The sequence below is a fragment of the Caretta caretta genome, chromosome 11, assembly GCF_965140235.1.
Source record: "Caretta caretta isolate rCarCar2 chromosome 11, rCarCar1.hap1, whole genome shotgun sequence".
NCBI lineage: Eukaryota > Metazoa > Chordata > Testudines > Cheloniidae > Caretta > Caretta caretta.
The window spans coordinates 10,437,214-10,458,774 of record NC_134216.1 but is presented as its reverse complement, the minus strand read 5'-3'; the positions used below and the strand labels follow the sequence as shown (position 1 = coordinate 10,458,774).

Here is a 21,561-nt window from a genome sequence, read left to right as displayed (position 1 = left end):
CATTAGCAAGAATACACAGAAGGCGAAGTACTTTACCAAAAACGGATTACTTAGAACTGCATCTAAAAACTAAGGGCCAGATTTTTTCTACCTCACTTTGTAGTAAGTCCCATTTGTTTCGATTGAGATCAGGACCCCATTCTGCTATGCACTATACAGACATCTAGCAAGTCTGGAAGAACTTACCAGCTAGACAAGACAGACAAATGGTAGGAAGGGAAACAGGCCCTGCCGGGAATAAATGGTGCAAAAGAATGAGAGGCTGAAACATAGTTATAATAAATACAACTGGAAAGAGGGAAAGAGTTCATCTGAGGGTCTGATCAGTCCTGCTTTGTCCCTATTGACTCATTTAGAAAGAGTGGTTTGTAGCTGATTTGTACAACTCTTGTACAACAGCTAACCTAGGGCTACACCATTTCTCAGTGTACAAGGACTTTGATAAAACTCTTTGTGGGCTAGGTTGTTTAATTCAGCCTCAATATTCCTACAGATTCAGAGCAAACCTTAAATAAGAACTTGCTTCCTTTGGCTGGTGTATGTCTTCCCGTAATGTCACTTACATGTAGGATCTGATTCTGATCTTACACTGGTGTAAATCAGGAGTCACACAAGTCTAAGACCAGTGTCAGAATAAGGTGCGCTGTTTTAATAGGTTATTTTTTTGTTATAATCAGAGGGCTTGATTCACTCTTGCCCTGAGCCTTGTACAATGATTTGCACTGGTGAAAAATGTATATACCCACTAATACAGGTTAAGGGTGATTTGAGCCTGTTGATTTTTTTTTTCAGCACGTATCCCTCCTGCCTCCTAAATGTTACATTATAATGTTCAGCTTCTGCAGGTGACTTGTAGCACATATGGTTAGCCCAGGCACTTGTGGGAGAGCCAGGTTGTCATGCTGGCTTTTGCTGATATACAGTATGGTTAGTTTGAGTTGAAAATGAAATGTAGAACTTGCATTTTATCACATCCTAAGGATTTAGAGATCATTGAAGGGAAATCAATTAGCAATTTGATTACCTGCAGTGCAATTCTCCTCTCCCCACTTCTGCTCCCATCAAAAACTAATTTGGTGAATTCCATGACCATTCCTCATAGGCATCACAGTCTGCAGCAATGTTCTGTAATTTGCCCAGTGAAATATGTAGCTCGTCTGTTTACTGAGACACAGCATTATATTCTCTTTCAACTCTATCTATCTGATTATCAGCCTTGTGTATCACAGTTTTAATAAATTTAAATGCAGTGGAACTTCAGAAGTGGCTTTTAGGGCACTGAGTTTCTGTTCTGTATTATTAAGAAGTTAGATTTTGATAAATTATTGTTTATAGAGCAATGCAAATGTGCTTGGTACATAACAGACAAAAGCCAAGGCCTTTATGGGTAAGTCCTATAGAATTAAATGAAGATGAAACCAGTGAGGCTACGTAGAAAAGGAATAGGTTTTTAGAATACTTTTATATAGAGTGAAATGAGATCCATTCTTAAGGGTTTTCTTGATCCAACCTATAGAATCATCTAGTAGAGGTGGTTTCTTTTAAATTCTGTAATTTAACCCCCAAAGAAAAGTTATTTCCTTTTAAACTTTATCGGATTTTCCCATAAATGGTAGGTCAGCATTGTCACTGATGGTGTGGACTTTGTCTTCTGTGGCGATTACCAAATATTTATGAGCATAGAAATGGCCTTATAAAGTAGTTTGCTCACATCAACAATAATCTATATGTTGCACTTTATGGAACTGACATTTTCCTGACTGGTGTTAAATGGATGAAGAGGTTTATGATGGCAATTTGTAGCGGAAATGTGCTGGCTTCGGGAGGCAGCATTTTGCCTAAAGGGCTTTACCCTGACCCCAATTCAGCAAAGAATTTAAGCATGTGATTAACGTTAAGCACATGCTAAAGCCCATCCTTGTCCAGTAAGGTGCTTTAGTTCTGTTGAAATCAACACACTTCGGCATATGTTTAAATGCTTTGCTGAACAGAGATGGATTTAAATAGATACTTAAAAGTTAAGTGACTGCTTAAATGCTTTGCTTAATTGTGCCTGTTGTGGAGTATTGAGCACCCTCTATGCTCCCTGCTGTCAGGGGGATTTGAGAGCTGTCTGCACCTCATGGGGTCAGGTCCAAAATGAGTCAGCACAAAAAGATTTATTAATGTAAACGATAGGAAATGCTGAAGTTTGTGTTGGAATAAGGAATACTGGAAGCTACCTTCGTGGTAGAGTCTCTCTTTTCAGAGGAGTATTTTAACTGAAGATACCAGCCCCCTGTAGGGTTATTGGAAAGGAACATGTAAGGGAGAGAAATAACTTTGCCAGCTCAGATCTAAGTGCAGGTTGATGAAGCTGGCAATCTGGGCTCAGGGTGCTGTTCATTGAACAAGCATGGAACCAAAATCACCTCTTCCCTCCTGGGCAGATGGAAGAAGCCTCCTCTGTGTATTGATTGCCTTTAGCAGTCCCTGTAGACCTGATCTGGCAACGTGCTGAGCTCCTTCCATTCCTGTAGACATTTGTAGGAATTGAGGGGGCTCAGGATCGTCCGGGAGATGCTTGGCGTCTTGCAGAATCAGGTCCTGTGTTTGCAATATATGCATTTCAGTCACCTCCAGATATAAATAACATAAGATGTAAAAACAAAAGTTCTTAATGAAAAGAGAAGAGAACAGCATGATTCTGGGCCTAGCTGCTGGCATGAAAGGCTGTCAGCAGCTCTTATGGAACACATATTTAATGGAAGGGAGGATCGTAACAGATGGATGGGTTTGTAATGAGATACTTTAGAAATTAAAAATGGGTTTCATTTACCAAATACATATGCAGTGTAACTTATTTTTTTCATAGTCTTTGCTTTCCATTTTTGAAATGATACCTTAGTTAGTTCTGGGAAAAAACTGTATTTTTGTAGTCCCAAGTATAACACAGGAATTATTGTGAGCTTAATGTACTACATTAAAATGCAGTCTCAAATTAATTACAGATTGCAAATCAATGTTACTGGGCCAAAGAGAGATCTGGCCTATCAAATCAGTGAGAGTGTTGTCTCTCAGAATCTGAGGACACACATGACATAGGTCACCAGGATTGTGTATGACACAGGGAGGTTCTGAGGATAGCCACAGTGGCACCTGTAGGTAATTGAGTAGCTGGATCTCCAAAGGTCCCTGAGAAGTGTGTGCTGAGTGATAGAGTTTGAAAGCACAAGACAGAATGGCATTTTCAGATCAGATAATCCATCAGCGTTAAATAGATTCTGAAATGGATGCAAACTTTACAACTGGCCTCTATCACCTATTAAAACAACCAAAACGCAGACTCTCAATCTGAATATCTGTGAACTTTAAGAAAGTTCAGATGTGCGTCTGTGGCTCATCTTTATAGTATTTTTAGTGTTCTCCCTTTAGCCACTGTTGCACCATGTATCTGAGATGATGTAAACATGACCCCTTTAGCTCAGATTATTAATTCTTCTCCCTCACATGGCTTCAGAAAGTTGCAGAAAAAGCCTTTTGGGAGAAGAACTATGTGTTGAAAGGAACACAAGTAACAGAAGTGGAGGAGAGGGGAAGCAGATCCACCTGTCAATTTTATGAATGAAAAGCACATGAAATGGCGCCATCAATCCTCAGATACTGTTGCCAGAATTTTTAGTGCCAACCTGCACAGATGGGTGGGCCACTCTGTGCATGCTTTTTGTGCCTGTCATTTTGTACAGTGATGGTACCCTTGGACTAGTCATTCAAACTCTTATAGTACAAGAATCTGGGCTTTCTTCATTCTGCATATGGATCACATGGTTTCATATGAGGTCCCCAAAGTTTCCAGAACCATTGACAATAAGAAACCCACAAAGTTTGTTTGGAAATAGGAAGAGAGAAAGGGTGAGGGGGCTGGTGAAACGAGAAGTGGTGAAATGCTCAAGGTTAGGAGGAACAGGGAGTGAGGTACTGGTGCCCCCAATCAGTCTGTCCTCAAACTGATAAATATTGCTTTTGTGTGTAAGCATGTGGGAGATGGGGAAGCAGATAGAAGAACATTCATATTCTCCTGTTTTCTTGTTCTGCATCCTCCTACCAGCTTCAGTCACTTAACAACCCGGGCTCTATTTTCCATGAGAGCTGGTGTCTCACCATGTTATTCCATAGGCATCTGCTCTTCTTCTCCTGATTGACGTGCGTATCAGGAGGTATGGAAATAGTCCAGTATATGTTTGCTGTGGCAGTGAAACTTAAATGGCTCAGACAGCTGAGAAAATGAGTGAAGAATTCAAGATGATCTCCAGCCTGGTGGGTAGCAGCCTGTTGCTTAGTTAGTTTGCAGTGCAGCGAAATGTGCATAGACAGCTTTGAAAAATAAACAGAAATAACTTTTTTTTGTTTTTGTTTACTAGCGGCTAAGAAAATGTGTCATGGCTGAGCTGGCCATATGCATTGTGATCAGGTAGTGAAATGAGTGCAAGGGTGCCTTACCCCCAAAGTTTGGTCCTATGCTGGTTATGTAGGTATCAGCCAGACATATGTGCTTTATACACTCAATGTGCCTCAGAATATATATGTCTCCTTGAAAAGACTGACTGAAGAGATTCTGAAAGGTACTGGGAGTAAAATTGACTGAAGCAGAAGTGTTGAATGTGTCTAGGGGAGGAGGAAGGTTTCGTAAGGAGCTTCTGGAAAGGAGAGGCTTGGAAGGGAAGTAGAAAGGACAAGCTTACACTGAAGCCCTAGCAGTTTTCAGGGAGGCTTGCGATAAGGGTAAATCCAAGATGCTTAAGACAGCAGAAATGAAAGAAGAAACTCAGAAGTGGTTGCAGAGCTGAAAAGGGGAATCTGGCTAGCAGAGGGATCTAAACAGATAGAACAGATTGAGGCCAAAAGGAGAGGTGATAAAAAGGGTGAGAGCTCAAAATCCTGGCCCTCCGTGGGACCCTTTAGAGCTCATTGGAATGAATAGCCAGACTTCAGTTGGCTTTGAGACAGACCCTTGGTGCACGTTCATTCATTCATGTACAATTACTTTTCCTTAAACATACATTAGCATTTTGGCTTTGCAGCTATAGTTTTATTAGTGACAAGAAGCTCCAGGTTCCCCTTTGCTGGGTCTTTAATATGCTCTTTGAGTCTTTGGAGATCATTGGAGTCACTCAGCCCTCAACCCTGTGCCTCAGAGCTCACCTGAGGTGTGTATATTGGCCTAATACAACATGCCTTAGTGCTTAATTATCTTCTTGACTCTAATGAAACTTGAATTGATGAATGGAGCAGTCACCGGCAACATGTTCCTATAATTTGTTCTATCAGCAAGGGCTTCTGTTATCAACAGCCTCATCAGGGGACTTGGGAGAACCTAAGGACAATGTTGTCCAAAAAAAAAAAAACAACCCAGCACCAAAAACATGGACTTTGGGACAGCGGCAGTGTAACTGAGAGCAGAATCTTGCCCTCTATAGAAGTGTCTACTTTCCACACACAAGCTCAGAGTTACTCTGCAAACACAGTTCAAGTCAGAGCACAGATACATCCCTAAGCCATGTTTTTGGTGCTTAGGGCCCAGGTTATTTACCAAGGAGCAGCATCAATTGCTAAGGAAACCAATGATTCTTCTTTGAGTGATGGTCCCTATTGTATTCCACGGAGGGCTATGCACATGCTCCATGCCCCCAGAGCCGGAGCTTTTAAAGCAGTATTGCTCAGTGGTCCACGCACGCGCACTTGTATTACCTCGGAGTTTCGCCCCAGGCAAAAAAAGGCGGGGCGGGCCATCCACATCTCCAGTTCCTTTTCACCCCCGCATGGTCTGAGAAGGAGCTTCCGCTTGACCTCTTGTTTTAGTGACACATTTTCAAAAAATTTTACACAACAGTTTTTATTTTTGTTCATAGTTAGGATTTTGTGGTTTTTCATTGTATTTTGGTAGTTTCTAGCAGTTGTTGTAATTAAGAACTTGGGATACCGCTTCAACAGTTTTTCCTGCCAGTCTCCCTCCTCCCCTGCCCCCGCAGCTCCCAGATCTGGGTACTGGATTATGCCGAAGACACCAGGATTCAAAGTCTGTGCTTCCTGCCCTCGCTTGTTTTCTGCCAGCGATGAACACCTATTCTGTTTGTACTGTTCGGGGAAAGGCCACATTACCTGCAGGTGCAGTGTCTGTCTCTCCTTCCTTGCCCATACGTGGGAAGGCAGAGCTCTCTGTCTCAAGAAGTACCTCATGGAGGTAGCCATGGGCCCAAAGTTGGATCCTGATTGGGGAACCCACCACCCTCGTACATTGTCCTGAATAATTCAAGAGTGCTCCCTCTACTACAGAGCCTCCATCTGGATCTGCTGGTACAGGTGCTATGGACCCTGCATCGGGGCCTAGCTGTGAGCTACAGAAGCATGTGCATATGCATGGCACTAAGTTTTCCCGTAAATCCAAGGAGGACAACAGCAGGATCAAACAAGTTGGCCATTTGGAGCTCATGGCCCCAGTATTTGCCTTTGGAACAGTCTCATTCGGCTCAGGAGAACTGCTGTTTCACTGTCCCACTCTCAATCCAGTAGATATTCGGAAATGGAGTTAGATGATGCATCAATCAGCCTGGTTCCGACGGTACTAGTGGTTTTGGAGAGATTCCCTTCATTGTCTCCAAACACAGCCGTGTCATCGACACCTTCCTCCCTGCCAGATGGCTATCTTCAGTTTCAAGAACTCTTATGGAGAACAGCCAATGCTCTTGAGATCCCCCTAGAAGAGGTGCAGGACAGTCAGCACCAGTTAGTAGACATTCTGCACACGTAGGCACTGGAAAGCATTGCCTTACCGATCAGTGACGCCATTCTTCAACCAGCATGCACTGTGTGGCATACCCCTGCTACGTGTGCACCGACCCCAAAGGGGACAGAGAAAAGGAACTATTTTCCCTGAAAGGGTCAAAATTTTTATTTTCACACCCTCCACCTAACTCCTTGTTAATACAGGCTGCATCAGAGTGGATCAAACAATAACACCCATGCTCTGCCTCGGCAGACAGGGAGGGTAAGAGACTGGACCTCATCTGTTGAAAGGCCTCCTGGGCTGGACTACAGTTCCAGATCTCTAACTACTTGGCACCAATGGCCAAGTATGACTTTATAAACTATGGCCGGATGGAGGAATTTGCAGATAAGCTACCTAAGCAGGATCGTACTTGATTCTAAGAGATTATACAGGAAGGCAAGTTGGTCGCCAGGTCCATACTTCAGGCTGCAGTTGATTCAGCAGACAAGTCCTCACATGAATTAGTGTCTGAAATTGTTGTGAGGAGGGAATCCTGGTTACACTCCTCAGGTCTCCCTGGAGAGGTGAAGAACACAATCAAGGACCTTCCCTTCCATGAATCACACCTCTTCAACCTGAAAACTGATGATTCCTTACACTCTCTAAAGGACTGTAGAGCCACCTTATGATCCTTAAGCATATACATACTGGCACCAAAGATAAAATTTTATCATCCACCACCAGTCCAACGCTATAGAACTCCTCACTTCTACTGTCATTGGGCCTATGAACCTCCTCAGAAGTGCCCTAAGATACACAGCCCGTCCACCTGTTCCAGCAATTCAGACCTCGACACAATAAACTCAGTCATTGCGAAAATGGTATTTCTGAGTGTGCCTAGAGAGCAGTCAACCACTCTGTACATCAGTGCTCCTACCCTCCATGCCTTTCGGGAGTTTGGAGAGCTGTAACAACAGACAACTGGGTCTTGGACGTTGTTTGACATGGCCACACCATAGAGTTTATGACGACGCCTCCTCCACATCTCCCGTCCTAACTCCCACACAGAGATCTCTCACAATAGTATTTTTGCCCTAGAGAAGGACTATTCCAACTATTTCCTGGCACCCAAGAAGAAAGAGGGATGAAGACTGACCTTGGATCTCTGTCACCTCACCTGCTCAGTTTGCAAACTGAAGTTCCATATGGTCGTGCTTGCAGCCATCATTCTCTCACTCGAAAAAGGCAGATAGTTTACAGCTCTCAACATGCAAGAAACCTACTTCCATGTTGACATACATCCGACCCACAGAAGGTTCCTGAGGTTCAAAGTGGGGCATCGACACTTGCAATTCAGGGTTTTCCCATTTGGACTTACCACTGCCCCATGAGTCTTTACAAAAGTTTTCTCTTGGTAGTCACTCACCTACAACATCAGGGAATCCTGGTCTTCCCATACCTGGACAACTGTCTGCTAGCAGCATGGTCCAAAGAGGAAGGTTGAGTATCGATGTCCCAGCTTCTTCTACTCCTCTCCTCCCTAGGGGTGAGCATCAGTGTTGAAAAATCAACTTTGTACCCTATTCAATCCCTGGAATTCATAGGCGCTCACATTGATTCTACCTCCGCCTGAGCTTATCTGCTACAAGACAGATTCCAGAGCCTACTGGACCAAATAGCCCTGATAACCTCCAACCCTTTGATCTTGGTCAGGACCTGCCTTTCCATCTTACGGAACATGGCACCATGCACATACAGCATGCCCTTCGCCCACCTGCACCTTTTCTGTCTACAGCTATGGCTGCAAAGAGCCTATTCCCCTGTGCACCAGTCAATGGACATCATACTCAGCATTCCACCAGAGGTCAGCCGTTGTCTTCGGTGGTGGCCAAACCATATACAAGTCTGCTCTGGGATGCCCTTCCTCCTAACCTTGTTGACCATGACAGTCATACTCGATGCATCACTCTCTGGCTGGGGTGCTCACATAGGAGATCACATGACACAAGGCACCTGGACCATGTGAGAGGCCAGGTGCACATAAACATTCTTGTACTTCAGGCTGTACACAAAGTATGCCATGTGTTCCTACCAGGTATACACTATTGCCATGTCCTCGTCATGGCAACACCACCACAGTATATTACATTAACCAACAAGGGGGCATGAGGTCCCCAGTGTTGTGTATGGAGCCGAGTCACCTCTGGGAATGGTGCAATGAACATCATATCCTTTTGTCAGCAGCCTACGTGCCTGGCACCCAGAATGTGATTGCAGAGTCTCTCAGCAGGAACTTTGCAACTGACCATGAATTGGAGTTGCATGACATGATGATTGCGGACATCTTTGATCATTGGGGTATACCATCTTTGATCATTGGGGTAGACCTCTTTACATCTCACACGAATACTAAGCAGGGGAGGCTCGGTGCCCACTCAGTGGGCGACACTTTGGTCATTGATGGGTCAGATTGGACGAACTATGCTCCCCCCACCCCCCCAATTCAAACCCCACATCCTCCCCAAACTCTGTCAGGAGAGAACGATGACCATTCTGATCACTCTGTTCTGGCCTTATCAGTTCTGGTGCTGCCTTCTTCTCCGCATGTCAAAACCACCTCCACTCCTGCTACAGACATTTCCGGAACTGTTGACACAACACCATGGCAGATTCAGACACCCAGATCCATTGACGCTACACCCGACAACATGGCTTTTGGATGGACACCTCCATTAGCATGAGGCTGCTCATTGGCAGTGCAAGACATCCTCTCCAGTATCTGTGTAAGAGCACGGAGATGCCCACAGCTTCAGGGGCAAAACCTTGCTGTTGGGCCCAGCAGGTGAAGCATATCCATTTGGCCTGACAGAATCGCCTCGTGGAGTCCTATCAGGCCAAATGGATATGCTTCACCTGCTGGGCCCAACAGCAAGGTTTTGCCCCTGAAGCTGTGGGCACCTCCATGCTCTTACAGTATTTTCTCCATTTGAAAACCCTGGAACTCGCTCTCAGCTCTCTGAGCACATGCTGCCACCATTAGCTCTTTCCATCCTCCAGTGAAAGGGCATTTGATTTTTAGTAGGGCTGTCGATTAATCGCAGTTAATGAATGTGATTAACTAAAAAAAAATTGTGATTTTAAAAAAATAATAGCAATTAATCACAATTTTAATCGTGCTGTTAAACAATAGAATACCAATTGAAATTTATTAAATATTTGGATGTTTTTCTACATTTTCATATATATTGTATTCTGTGTTGTAATTGAAATCAAAGTATATATTATTTTTGATTATAAATATTTGCATTGTAAAAATGATAAACAAAAGAAATAGTATTTTTCAATTCCCCTCATCCAAGTACTATTGTGCAATCTCTTTGTTGTGAAAGTGCAACTTACAAATGTAGCTTTTTGTTTTGTTTTGTTATATAACTGCACTCAAAAAGAAAACACTGTAAAACTTCAGAGCCTACAAGTCCACTCAGTTCTACTTCTTGTTCAGCCAATTGTGAAGCCAAACAAGTTTGTTTACATTTACAGGAGATAATGCTGCCCACTTCTTATTTACAATGTCACCTGAAAGTGACAACAGGCATTCGCATGGCACTGCTGTAGCTGGCTTCGGAAGATATTTATGTGTCAGATGCGCTAAAGATTCATATGTCCCTTCGTGCTTCGGCCACCATTTCAGAGGACATGCTTCAATGCTGATAACGCTTGTTTAAAAAAAAAAATGCGTTAATTAAATTTGTGACTGAACTCCCTGGAGGGAGAATTGTCTGTCCCCGCTCTGTTTTACCCGCATTCTGATACATTTCATGTTATAGCAGTCTTGGATGATGACCCAGCACATGTTCATTTTAAGAACACTTTCACTACAGATATGACAAATCGCAAAGAAGGTACCAATGTAAGATTTCTAAAGATAGCTACAGCACAAAACCCAAGGTTTAAGAATTTGAAGTGCCTTCCAAAATCTGAGAGGGACGAGGTATGGAGCATGCTTTCAGAAGTCTTAAAAGAGCAACACCTTGATGCGGAAACTACGAAACCCGAAACACCAAAAAAGAAAATCAACCTTCTGCTGGTGGCATCTGACTCATGATGATGAAAATGAGCATGTGTCAGTCCGCACTGCTTTGGATTGTAATCAGGCAGAACCTGTCATCAGCATAGACGCATGTCCTCTGGAATGGTGGATGAAGCATGAAGGGACATGTGAATCTTTAGTGAATCTGGCACGTAAATATCTTGCGACGCCAGCTACAGCAGTGCCATGTGAATGCCTGTTGTCACTTTCAGGTGACATTGTAAACAAGAAGCAGGCAGCATTATCTCCTGCAAATGTAAACAAACTTGTTTGTCTTAGCAATTGGCTGAAGTAGGAGTGAGTGGACTTGCACGCTCTAAAATTTTACATTGTTTTATTTTTGAATGCAGTTATTTTTTGTTTATAATTCTACATTTGTGAGTTCAACTTTCATGATAAAGAGCTTGCCCTACAGTACTTGTATTAGGTGATCGAAAAATACTATTTCTTTTGTTTTTTTACAGTGCAAATACTTGTAATCAAAAATAAATATAAAGTGAGCACTGTACAGTTTGTATTTTGCGTTGTAATCGTAGTCAGTATAGTTGAAAATGTAGAAAACATCCAAAAACATTTAAATAAACAGTATTCTATTATTGTTTAACAATGCGATTAACAACGATTAATTTTTTAGTCACTTGACAGCCCTAATTTTTACCCACCCCTTGACCGCCCGATTCTGGAAGGGCCTGTTACGTAAATATCCACCCATTCAGCCCATCACTTCCCAATGGGACCTCAACCTAGTCCTTACCTCTTCAATGAACTCTCCCTTCGAACTGCTGGTCTCCTGCACTCTCCCTATTCTCTCCAGAAAGGTCGCTGTCCCTGTTGCCATTACCTCAGCAACATGGCTCAGCTATTTGATGAGCTGGGAGCCATGATGGCAAAACCTCCCTTTTACCACGTTCCATAAGGACACGGTCTCACTGCAACTGCATCCCAAGTTTCGGCCAAAGGTCGTTTCACAATTCCACCCCAACTAACCCATATACCCACCTACCTTCTTTCCAAAACTACATGCCTTGAACGAGGAATGGCGGCTTCATTCCCTTGAGGTGCATGGGGCCCTGGCCTTTTACCTACAAGGGACAAAGCCATTCGAGAAGTCAGTCTCCCAAGCTATTTGTCGCCATAGCGGAGAGCATTAAAGGACAGGCCATTTCCACCCAGAGAATCTGTAAGTGGGTCTCAGGGCACATTATGCATTGCTATCACTTGTCAGAGTTCTCCCCACCAGATGGGATATGAGCCCATTCCATGAGAGTGCAGGCATCAGCCACAGCCCAACTACATGACCTGCCCCTTGCGGACATCTGTAAGGCGGCCATGTGAAGTTCAGTACACACCTTTTCCTCTCACTGTGCTCTGGTACATGATTCTGTGACGGATACCTTATTCGACACAGAAGTCCTCCATTCTACAGTTCAGCCATCTTCCTCACACCCTCTGTCTCTCAAAGTACTGCTTGTCAATCACCCTCTATGGAAAACAATAGGGACCATCACTTGAAGAAGACCGCCAAGCCATACTACTTCGAAAAGCTCTGGCTCCAGGTGCATGTGCATAACCCTTAATGGAATACAGATCAGGACCACCCATCTCAAAGAACCTCCAGTTGCAGGTAAGTCACCTCCCCTTTTTGTTTTCATTTTGTCCTGCCAAGCGCTGTCATGCTAAATGGGTGCTGTAAAGGAGAGTGCTGCTTCTGAGTGTTTCTGAAATGGGAAGAAAACCATCAAATAAGCTATTTGCTCTGGAGTTTGTGTGGTGATGGTGGTCCTTTTTTTTGTGGTGGTTGTTGGGTTGGTTTTTGTTTAGCTTTTCAAAAATTAATCTTAGGCTAGAGAATATTGTAGCTAGCTGGCTGTGGTGATGGGACTGAACCAGAACCTAGAATCCAACCCCCCTAACTGTTGTGTTACACCTCTCTGATGGGAGCTGCCAGTTAAAAGTCCACACCTGGGCTGAAGGGACTGTTGGAGTAATCTCCCTACCTCTGATGGTGTCTTTCCCCTATCTGGATACTGCAAAACTGTCCCTTCCAGTGGAGACTTATCCCCAAGCTTGTAAAATACTTGTGTAGAGCAAATGTTTGGCCTTTGGAATGGGCTGAGTTGCATTAAATGACAGGTAATTCCCCAAACAATTCCCAGGAAAAGTTCACCCCCCATTCCTTCCATATTCCAGTGCAATGCGTTCACTCGCTCGCGCGCTCTCTCTCTCGTGCAAATACACATACACACACACACTTTTAGTTCTCCAGCTTGAACGGAGTGCTCTGATGATAATATACAAAGCACAGTTTTAAGGACCAATATATAAACAGTCCCAAACACTTCCCTACAAAGTGCTACTTAATATAAATGTGCTTACTGGGTGGCGCTACCTATGTCCTTGGTTATGATTATGAGAGAGTGTATTTTGTTGAATTGGGAAAACTAATAGGTCCCCTCTTTTCTGCAGGCACTCCTGTCTCCCATGGGAACCTGGGTTCATCTGGTGTTAAGGGGACAATTTCTGGAAACACCCGGGATTAAAATATTGGCAGCAGTCAGAAAGTGGGGGAAAGTTCAGTTCTAGACCAAACTTTGCTGCTGTTACCAATCTTTGTTATGAGCTGAAAAAACAAAACAAACCCCTGGCTCCTTTACGGGAGTTTGGATCCATATCTGAACCTTGCAATCCTGGCCCATCTTTCGTTAGAGGGCTATTTTGCTAGCACTCAGAGCAATGTACAGTATGCATGTCAGTGTGTATTTTCACTGCCAGTTATTAAAGCTAAGAATATTTGTTTGATTTTTTTTAAATGCTTAAAGGGGGGAAAATGGAGAAAGTGGTAAATGGCTGGATCTGATGCTGGTATTTTTTTAAGGCTGCAAGTTGCTCTGTGTTTGATACAGTATTGCTGGGGGTCTGACTCCTCTTTCAAAGCAGTCTCTATGGGTCATATCCTCAGGTGGTATAGATTGGCATAGCTCCACTGTTGGGCAATGCAACATAGCCAGGTCTTAAATTCTATATAGTATTTCCTGGAGCCCCCATCCCGCCCCCACCCCACCCCCACCCCACATTCGGGGGGCCGAGTCCCCCTGCGGCTCGGGGCTTCAGCCCCAGGTTTAAAAATATTTACCGGAGCTACATTCTGGACAGCTCCAGCTGAATTTAAGCACTGAGCATAGCCATTTTACACCAGCTAAGTATCTGGCCCAAGCACTCCACATTTCTTTAGATTACAATCACCTCGAGGTCTCTTTCCCCCATATCCCCTCACCAAGATATCCTTCATTTCTCATCTTATCCAACTGATTTTGCAGTGTGACTAACACTAGGTTTCAGTAGTAGGGTGATTATCTCAGGGGAGCTTTTAAGAAAACTCCAAATTTTTGCAAAATTATTGTTAAATACCTATGACTTTGTTGTAAGGAATTTTTGTTGTGGTTGTTCCATTTAGTGTTTAAAGCTGGTACTTTTACACTGCACTGTACCTTTAAAAAGGGCAAAGTCCTGGTGTATGGGGCTTGTGCATTGGACCCTTCCACTTGAATTATAATCAGATGTTGTATTTACATGTAAATTAAAATCTGTTCTCTGTTAACATGTTAGTTGCCTCAACCTCTGGACGGTTCATCTATATATCATTTGTTTGCGCTGTGAGCACAAGAAGAACGATATATATGACATTATGTTTACTCTCCCAGTGCCTGCTGCAAATTGCACTGCATAAATTGACTTGAGATGCTTGCTCGTGTTTCTTTGAGTCTCCAGATGTGCTTTAGCCAAGAAGCAATAGTTCACACTATTATCATGTGACTTGTACATTTTGGTTTCCCAGGCAACAGAATGGGGCTCAGATGAAGACACTAGGAGGTCCTGTCAGAGTAAAGGAAAAACTGAGGTAAGTTTTGCTTTGGCACAAAGAGGCTGCAGTTAAATGATTTGCTTCACACCCTTGGAAATACATGCAGGGAACATCTGACACCCACTCAAGTTTGTAAATCTGCAGGGTTTTAGAGCCTCCACAACAAATGCATAAGCTACATAGAACCAGCCATTTCAGAGGCCCTCTGTTCCAGTTATTAGACCTGCTCTGCATGAAATTTGAAGGTAATTCACTGCTGGAAGGGGTGTAATTTGTGACAAATCAGAGAGCAGAATGGTGGCAGACCAGGAGTAACATTTATTGTATAGTTGAGACTGATCAGGTCAGCTTACTCTTAGTGTGAGGCAGTCAGATTCTGGATCTCAGCCATGTCCGTTTGCATTCGGCTTTAATTACAGACAAGCACATGTCCTGGTATAATTCACTCAAACAGCATTGTTTAATCTGATGACACAAAACAATTCTCTACATCAGGGACATTGCAGCATTCTTTATAAGATAGGTCCACCTTCCTAGAATGCAATTCAAACCAAAAACAGTCCATGTAAAGAGCTTGGATTCCAGCACATCTGAATTTGTGGGTGTTTTTGATTCAAGCTCAGATCCGCACCCACAATTTGCAAATGGCCACTATCTTGATAAGAAACCCAAACAAACCCCCAGATCTGAAAGCTGGGAACTTCAGGGTGTTTGAAATTATTATTCCTGTATTACAATAGCACCTGTAGGCCCCAACTGAGACTGGGGCCCCATTTTGCGAGGTGCTGTACATACATATAGTATATATATTTTAAAAAAGCGTTGCCACAAAAAACTTAATCTAAACCAGACAGACAAACAAAGGAAGTGTCATTATCCTTTACGGATAGGCAGCTGAGGCAGAGACCAATGGAGCAACTCATCCAAGGTCACCCAGGAAATCTGTAGTAGAGCCAGACCTTGAACTTAGCTTTCCTGAGTCCCAGTGTGGTACTTTAACCCCAAGCTTAGCTTGTTACCTTCTATGTATTTCATTCATTTTTAAGCACACACAATGAGTTAGCCTGAATTTCGCAACGTGGGCCAATCTCTGATACTAAGTCTCTGGCAAGCTTGGAGCTAAGCAATGCAAGTGTCATGGGGGCATCAACTAGAGCAGGAGTGGGGAACCTTTTTTCTGTTATGGGCCATTGACCCAGAGAAAAAATCAGTCACGGGGCACTCACCCGCTGGGAGGCTGCGGAGACTTGGGGCTTCCCCCTCACGGCGGGGCAAGCCAGCCCTCGCGGCTCTAGCCCTGTGGGAGGGCACTGCAGGGTGGATGAAATTAACGAATGGGCTAGATCTGGCCCATGGGTTGTAGTTCCCCACCCCTGAACTAGAGTATTATAGAGCACCTGCATTATACAGATAAATGCCGCGATCACTCTAGACACATTGTGGAGGTAAACAAGTAATCTAGCCAGCCAGCAAAGGATGAACTCAGGGGAAAAAAAAACAAAAACAAGATGGGAGAGAGTTTAAAAAATCAAGACACTGCCAACTTTTTAAGATGAATCTGAAATCTTCTGTACTTACGTTTTAGAATATATAGGTTAAAGTGAGCATTTTGCTATCACTATCCAGTGTGGAAGGCGGAAGAGTAAAATGGCATTCCATTGTTCATGAAGTACTTGAATTTATAACCAAGCATTATTTTGTCAAGCCACAGAGCAACCAGTGTGAGATTCCCATGCACTCAACTGAACACATCACATGATAATTTCCCTTTTATCTTTTTAACGTCATATCAGTGGAAGCAATGGTCTGAATGTCTGTTTTTTTCCTGCCTACTCTGTCCCTGCAGATCAAATGGTAGAATTTGACAAACATTTCACAAGAGGATAATGTTCTGAAAAGTTGAGTTCAAACTCATTTTGATTCGTAGCTTAGAAGATCTTAGTGCATGTAGTTGGCCTTTGAATGCAGATGTGTCTTGAATCCATCTTACAGTTCTCAGGGACAATAGTTAGAGTGGCACTGAGCTATTAGAAGCACTAAAAGCAGACAGGTGTTGCCTAGTGGTCTCTCAACAAGACCTGGAGCTAGGTAGGAGAGAGGAAAGATGGTCCAGTGGTTTATGGTGCTAATTTGAGACTCAGGAGAGCTAGGTTCAATTCCTGGCTCTGCCAGTCTTTTTATTTGACAAATGACTTAGTCTCTCTGTCCCTCATCTGTATGATGGGGATAATAGCCCTGCCTTACCTCACAGGGGTGTTGTGAAGATAAATACACTGAAGATTGTGAAATGCTCAGATACTGAAATAATGGGCATCAAAGAGAGAGAGCCCAAGAGTCCTGGACATCAATTACCCCATAGCTAAATTACTTGACCTGTCTGCTTTAGTTCCCCCATTCAAACATGTATTTATTTATTTGTGCTTTTCAGGGAGGGGTTTTCAAAGCCACCTAGGGTATTACAGTGCCCAAACCCCAATCATTTTCTGGCCATTGAGAGTCTAAATCGGATCCCTTGGGTAGCTTAGAAAATCTTACCATAGAGTGCCTGGAGCTTCAGCCTAAGAATACAAGTCACAGTTTAAATATTAACAAGATACATGGTGAGCTGCTCATATATTACTGTAATAATGGGAACTGTAGTAGTAACTCTACATCTGACCACCTATTGCATGAGGCTGGGTGCTTGCTCAGGTCCAAACCACCTGATTGCAGGTTAAAACCAACATCTTAAGGTGTCACCTTATTGGCTGGCAGTGCATCGTGTGACATTGTGCTGCCTCTTTCTCTGTCTTTCAAGTGATGTCACATTGACGGTGTGGCTAGCATGAGTTACAGGGTGGAGCATGGGGAGAAGTGACCCCGTTGGGTCAAAGACACGTTCATTGTCACTAGCGAGGAACTCAGCATTCAGTATTTTTTGGTCTATCATTAGCAGAGGTTCCTCTCTGGTTGTATAACAATCAGACCCCACCACTGGTCATTTTGCATAGTACACGGACCCTGCAGTGCTCCAAACACGTGAGTGAGTGCTGAATTATTTTGAGCTCTCCAAATTGGCGTGCCTTCCCGCTAGGGACTGAGCGGATCGTGTGGGAAACTTCAGCGGAGGCTGCCTGAAATGTACATTTGTGAGAGTCCCAGGCTGTATGGCTGCGTGGAGTTCTGCTGGTTAATGTTCTGTACTACAATGCCCTGGGGGAGAGACGGGCTCAATTAATTGCTATTGGTGCTCCTTTAGGCTCGGAATGCTGTAGAGTGAAGGAGAATACGTAGAAGAGGAGAGTCTTGGGTCGCTCAACTGGGTTCTCCTCTGGCTAGTGAAGGTGACCAGTCAATCCAGCCCGGCCAATAGGTCTGGGATTGTGCTAAGGTTCTTCTTGGAGGGATAATGTAAATGGAAGGGGGAGAGATTGTGAGCTTCAGTGCTGATGCCTCAGAGGGAGAAGAGGCCAGAAGAAGCTGTCACACTTTCTCAACGCACTCAGGATTATAAATCACCTTGTTACCCCTTCTGCCTCAGAGAGAGACAGCTCCTTGTCACTCCAGTCTGTTAGCCACCCAGTCTCCTCAGAAGCTCTCCCAGCCTTTATTTCACCTTGCTGTTCATCTTTAGGTGCACCCTAATCCCTGAGCCCTCTTGAAGAGCGTTCCCCTGTAGCATCCAGCTCCTGTCACTGGACACTCACAGAAATAACCAAGTTTGCTGTCTCCAAAGAGAAAGTGTACACACCAGCCTGTTTGGTTTAGCGGAGCATTCACACTTCACTTAATATGCAGCACTGAGATGAATTTATAATAAAACCAAGAATAAGTTTATTACGAAACAACAGAGATTTAATTGATACTGAATAGGGATAGTGGAAACAGAATTGGGTACAATTAAAACAAAAGTATAGCATCCTTTTAAGAGATTAAACAATTTTAGCCTGCTACAATCCTTGTCTAATGAAAGTTGCTCGCCTAAAGCAACTTTTCAGTGTCACTAGCCCTGTCCCAGGTCAGGATCCAACTTTCATTAATGCAAAAATTGCCATTCTTTTTGCTCCTTCAGTGATGGATAGCAAAATGGTTTTTTCCTTTTTATAGTCCGGTAAGCCTTTGAAATGGATCCTTTTGAAGTGTACCTCCAGATAAGATCCTTCTCCCCTGCTGCTTGTGCTGCAGTGTGCTGACACCATGCTGCTTTCCCATCCTCTGGTTAACTTGACCTTCTTGTGTACCTCAGATGCAAATGTACCTCCCATTGGGTTTGGCTTACCGTATTTAATTTGCATCCAAGACCTAGGCAGACAGGTAAACCAACATTCCTTTGTCTGGGAAAAACTTGTTTATCAACCCCTGCCTGCTTACATAGTTTAAACATACGTTTAGTATGTTAATTACTCCTGGGGGAATTCTGCGCCACAGTGCATGCGCAGAATTTGTCCCCCGCAGATTTATTTGCTTCCCCGCAGAAAAAATGACTTTCTGATGGGAAAGCAAAGGGAAGCCACAAGAGCGGTCATGCGACCCTTACCAAGCAGTATGTTTCAGGTGCCCAGGGCAGCTGGCAGAGAGGTAAATCGCTGGGGGCGGGATTGGGGAAGACCTGGCTGGTGGCTCTTACCCTGACGAGCCCTACTCCCCCTACATCTAGACCACCCCAGTGAGCCGCCTGCACCCGGACCCACTCTCCCCCACCCCACCCCCCACCCCGAGCCCCACCCAGCTGTACCTGGATCCCCACCCAGCTGAGCCCCACTCTCCCAGCATCTGGACACCCTCATTAAGCTCCCAACATCCAGACCACCATGCTGAGCTCTATTCCCGACATACCCAGTTCCCCCCGCTGAGCCCCAACCATCTTCACCTGGACCCCCTTGCAGAGTCCTATTACCATTGCACCCATAATCCCACAACAAGCCCCTGAGCATCCAGATCTCCCCCGCCCCCGCCACCCAGATCCCCCACTGAGCCACGCGCACCCAGATTGCCCCACACAGAAGCCTCTCAACCCATATCTGGATCCCCTCACGCTAAGCCCCTCCACACTTGGATCCTGCATTGCTGAGTCTGCCTGCCCACACCTGGTGCAACTGTCATGGAGGGGCAGGACTCTGGGGTGGTTCTGGGGCAGGCTTGGTTCTTGTGCTGTGTCAGGGTTGGGTGCAGCCTCACTGCTGAGTCCATGTCCCGGGGGGAGCTGCACAGTGATCTCCCACCTCTGTGCAGCCAGTGGCCTGTGCTCCCCAATCCAATGCTGGAGCCTCCACATTTATTTGACAAATAAAATTTGCAGAATTATAAAATATTGTGTGCAGAATTTTTAATTTTTTGGCACAGAATGCCCTCAGGAATAGTACATGCAACTACTAACATATTACTTGTACGTACATCACGCAGTGCTTATGAGGACCACTAGGATATAAGCTTTCATTTGATATCATCTTGATCAATAAATGCCATGATAGGAATGTGTTAGGTGTAGTGAATTTGTCAGGGCTTATTGTAGTTGCTGACACACGGTGGCAAACCACCAAGGTGTCATGGAAGCCCTTTCCCTTCCCACTCCACCACTCACACACAGCGAGCAGGAATAATCTGCTTGGGTCTTCCTGGCAGTGCCATAGAACTTCTAAGGGGCATGCCTGGGAGGGCTGCCCGCGCGCACTGGGATGACTGCACTCTGATGGCTATACCTGTTACACATGAGTAGAAACAGGCGTGCCTCCGAGGCTTCTCCCACGCTTTTACCAGCCAGAATTTCGTCTCGTCAGGGCTTCTCCACGGGAGCGCAGTATGTTTTCTGTTCCAGGCAAACCCTGACCCACAGGAGGCATAGTCGAGCCCACTGCAGCTGAATGCACTCGTGTTCACTGTCCCTGCAGCTGAGAGGGCCGTGAACAATATCTTTAAATGTTTAGAGCTGTAAGTGGGAACTGAAGCACGCCCTGGTGCTGTGAAAATTCCCAAAATCCCATCCCTGTCAAGAAATGTTTCCCCTGCATTCAATCAATGCCATAGATAGAGCCATGAGTCGTTGACAGTAATGTGTAAGTTACAGTAGAAAATACTGAATCATAGAATTAGAGAAGAAATACCAGCCAGGGACAGTCTAGAGTCCATCCCCTGATACCCACCATGCAGAGTCTCTCCCCACTGTGTATTCTTCAGTATTTGGTCTGATCCACTTTTAAATGACTCAGGCAGTGTGGCTTCCAATGCCTCATTTGGGAAGGTAGGAATTGGCATATTAACTGAGAGCTTGTCTTCACTGAAAACACGACAGCAGCACAGCTGCGGCACTTCAATGTAAACACTACCTGTGCCTACGGGAGGGAGTCTCCCATCGGTGGAGATAATTCACCTCCCAGAGAGGCAGTTGCTAGGTCAATGGAAGAATTCTTCCATTGACCTAGTGCTGTCTACACGAGGACTTAGGGCAAGTCTACACTACTGCAGCGTCTGGTGAAGACACACTATGCCGACAGAAGAGCGCTCTCCGTCAGCATCATTACTCCACCTCAATGAGAGCTGGAAGCTAGGTTGGTGGGAGTGAGAGTGTCTCCTGCCCACTTAGCGCTGGTGTGGACAGAGCTTAGGTTGATGTAACTTGCATCGCTCAGGGGGTGGCTTTTTCACACCCCTGAGCGACATAAGTTACATCAACTTAAGCGGTAGTGGAGACAAGCCCTTAGGCTGGCTTAACAATGCCACTCACAGGTATGGATTTTTTGCATCCACTTTATAGTTAAAGTGACCTAGTTTTCTAGTGTAGACCAAGCCTCAGACCAATGGTCCATCTAGTTCAGTATCTTGACTGTTACAGCACCAGCAGGGCCAATCAGAGGGGGGGCCCAGGAGAGCCATTTGGCCTGGGCTTCA

At 44.5% G+C, this 21,561-nt stretch overlaps 1 protein-coding gene across 5 annotated transcripts in view; it reads left to right on the top strand.

Moving 5' to 3' along the window:
• Nucleotides 1-21,561, top strand: part of SEMA5B (semaphorin 5B) — a 362,762-nt gene that overhangs the window by 242,121 nt on the left and 99,080 nt on the right. For all 5 annotated transcript variants that reach the window (XM_048869807.2, XM_048869808.2, XM_075117741.1 and 2 more), the window contains one exon: nt 14,671-14,733. In XM_048869807.2, coding sequence (XP_048725764.2) covers nt 14,671-14,733 — 63 coding nt within the window. The remainder of the gene's footprint in view (nt 1-14,670; nt 14,734-21,561) is intronic.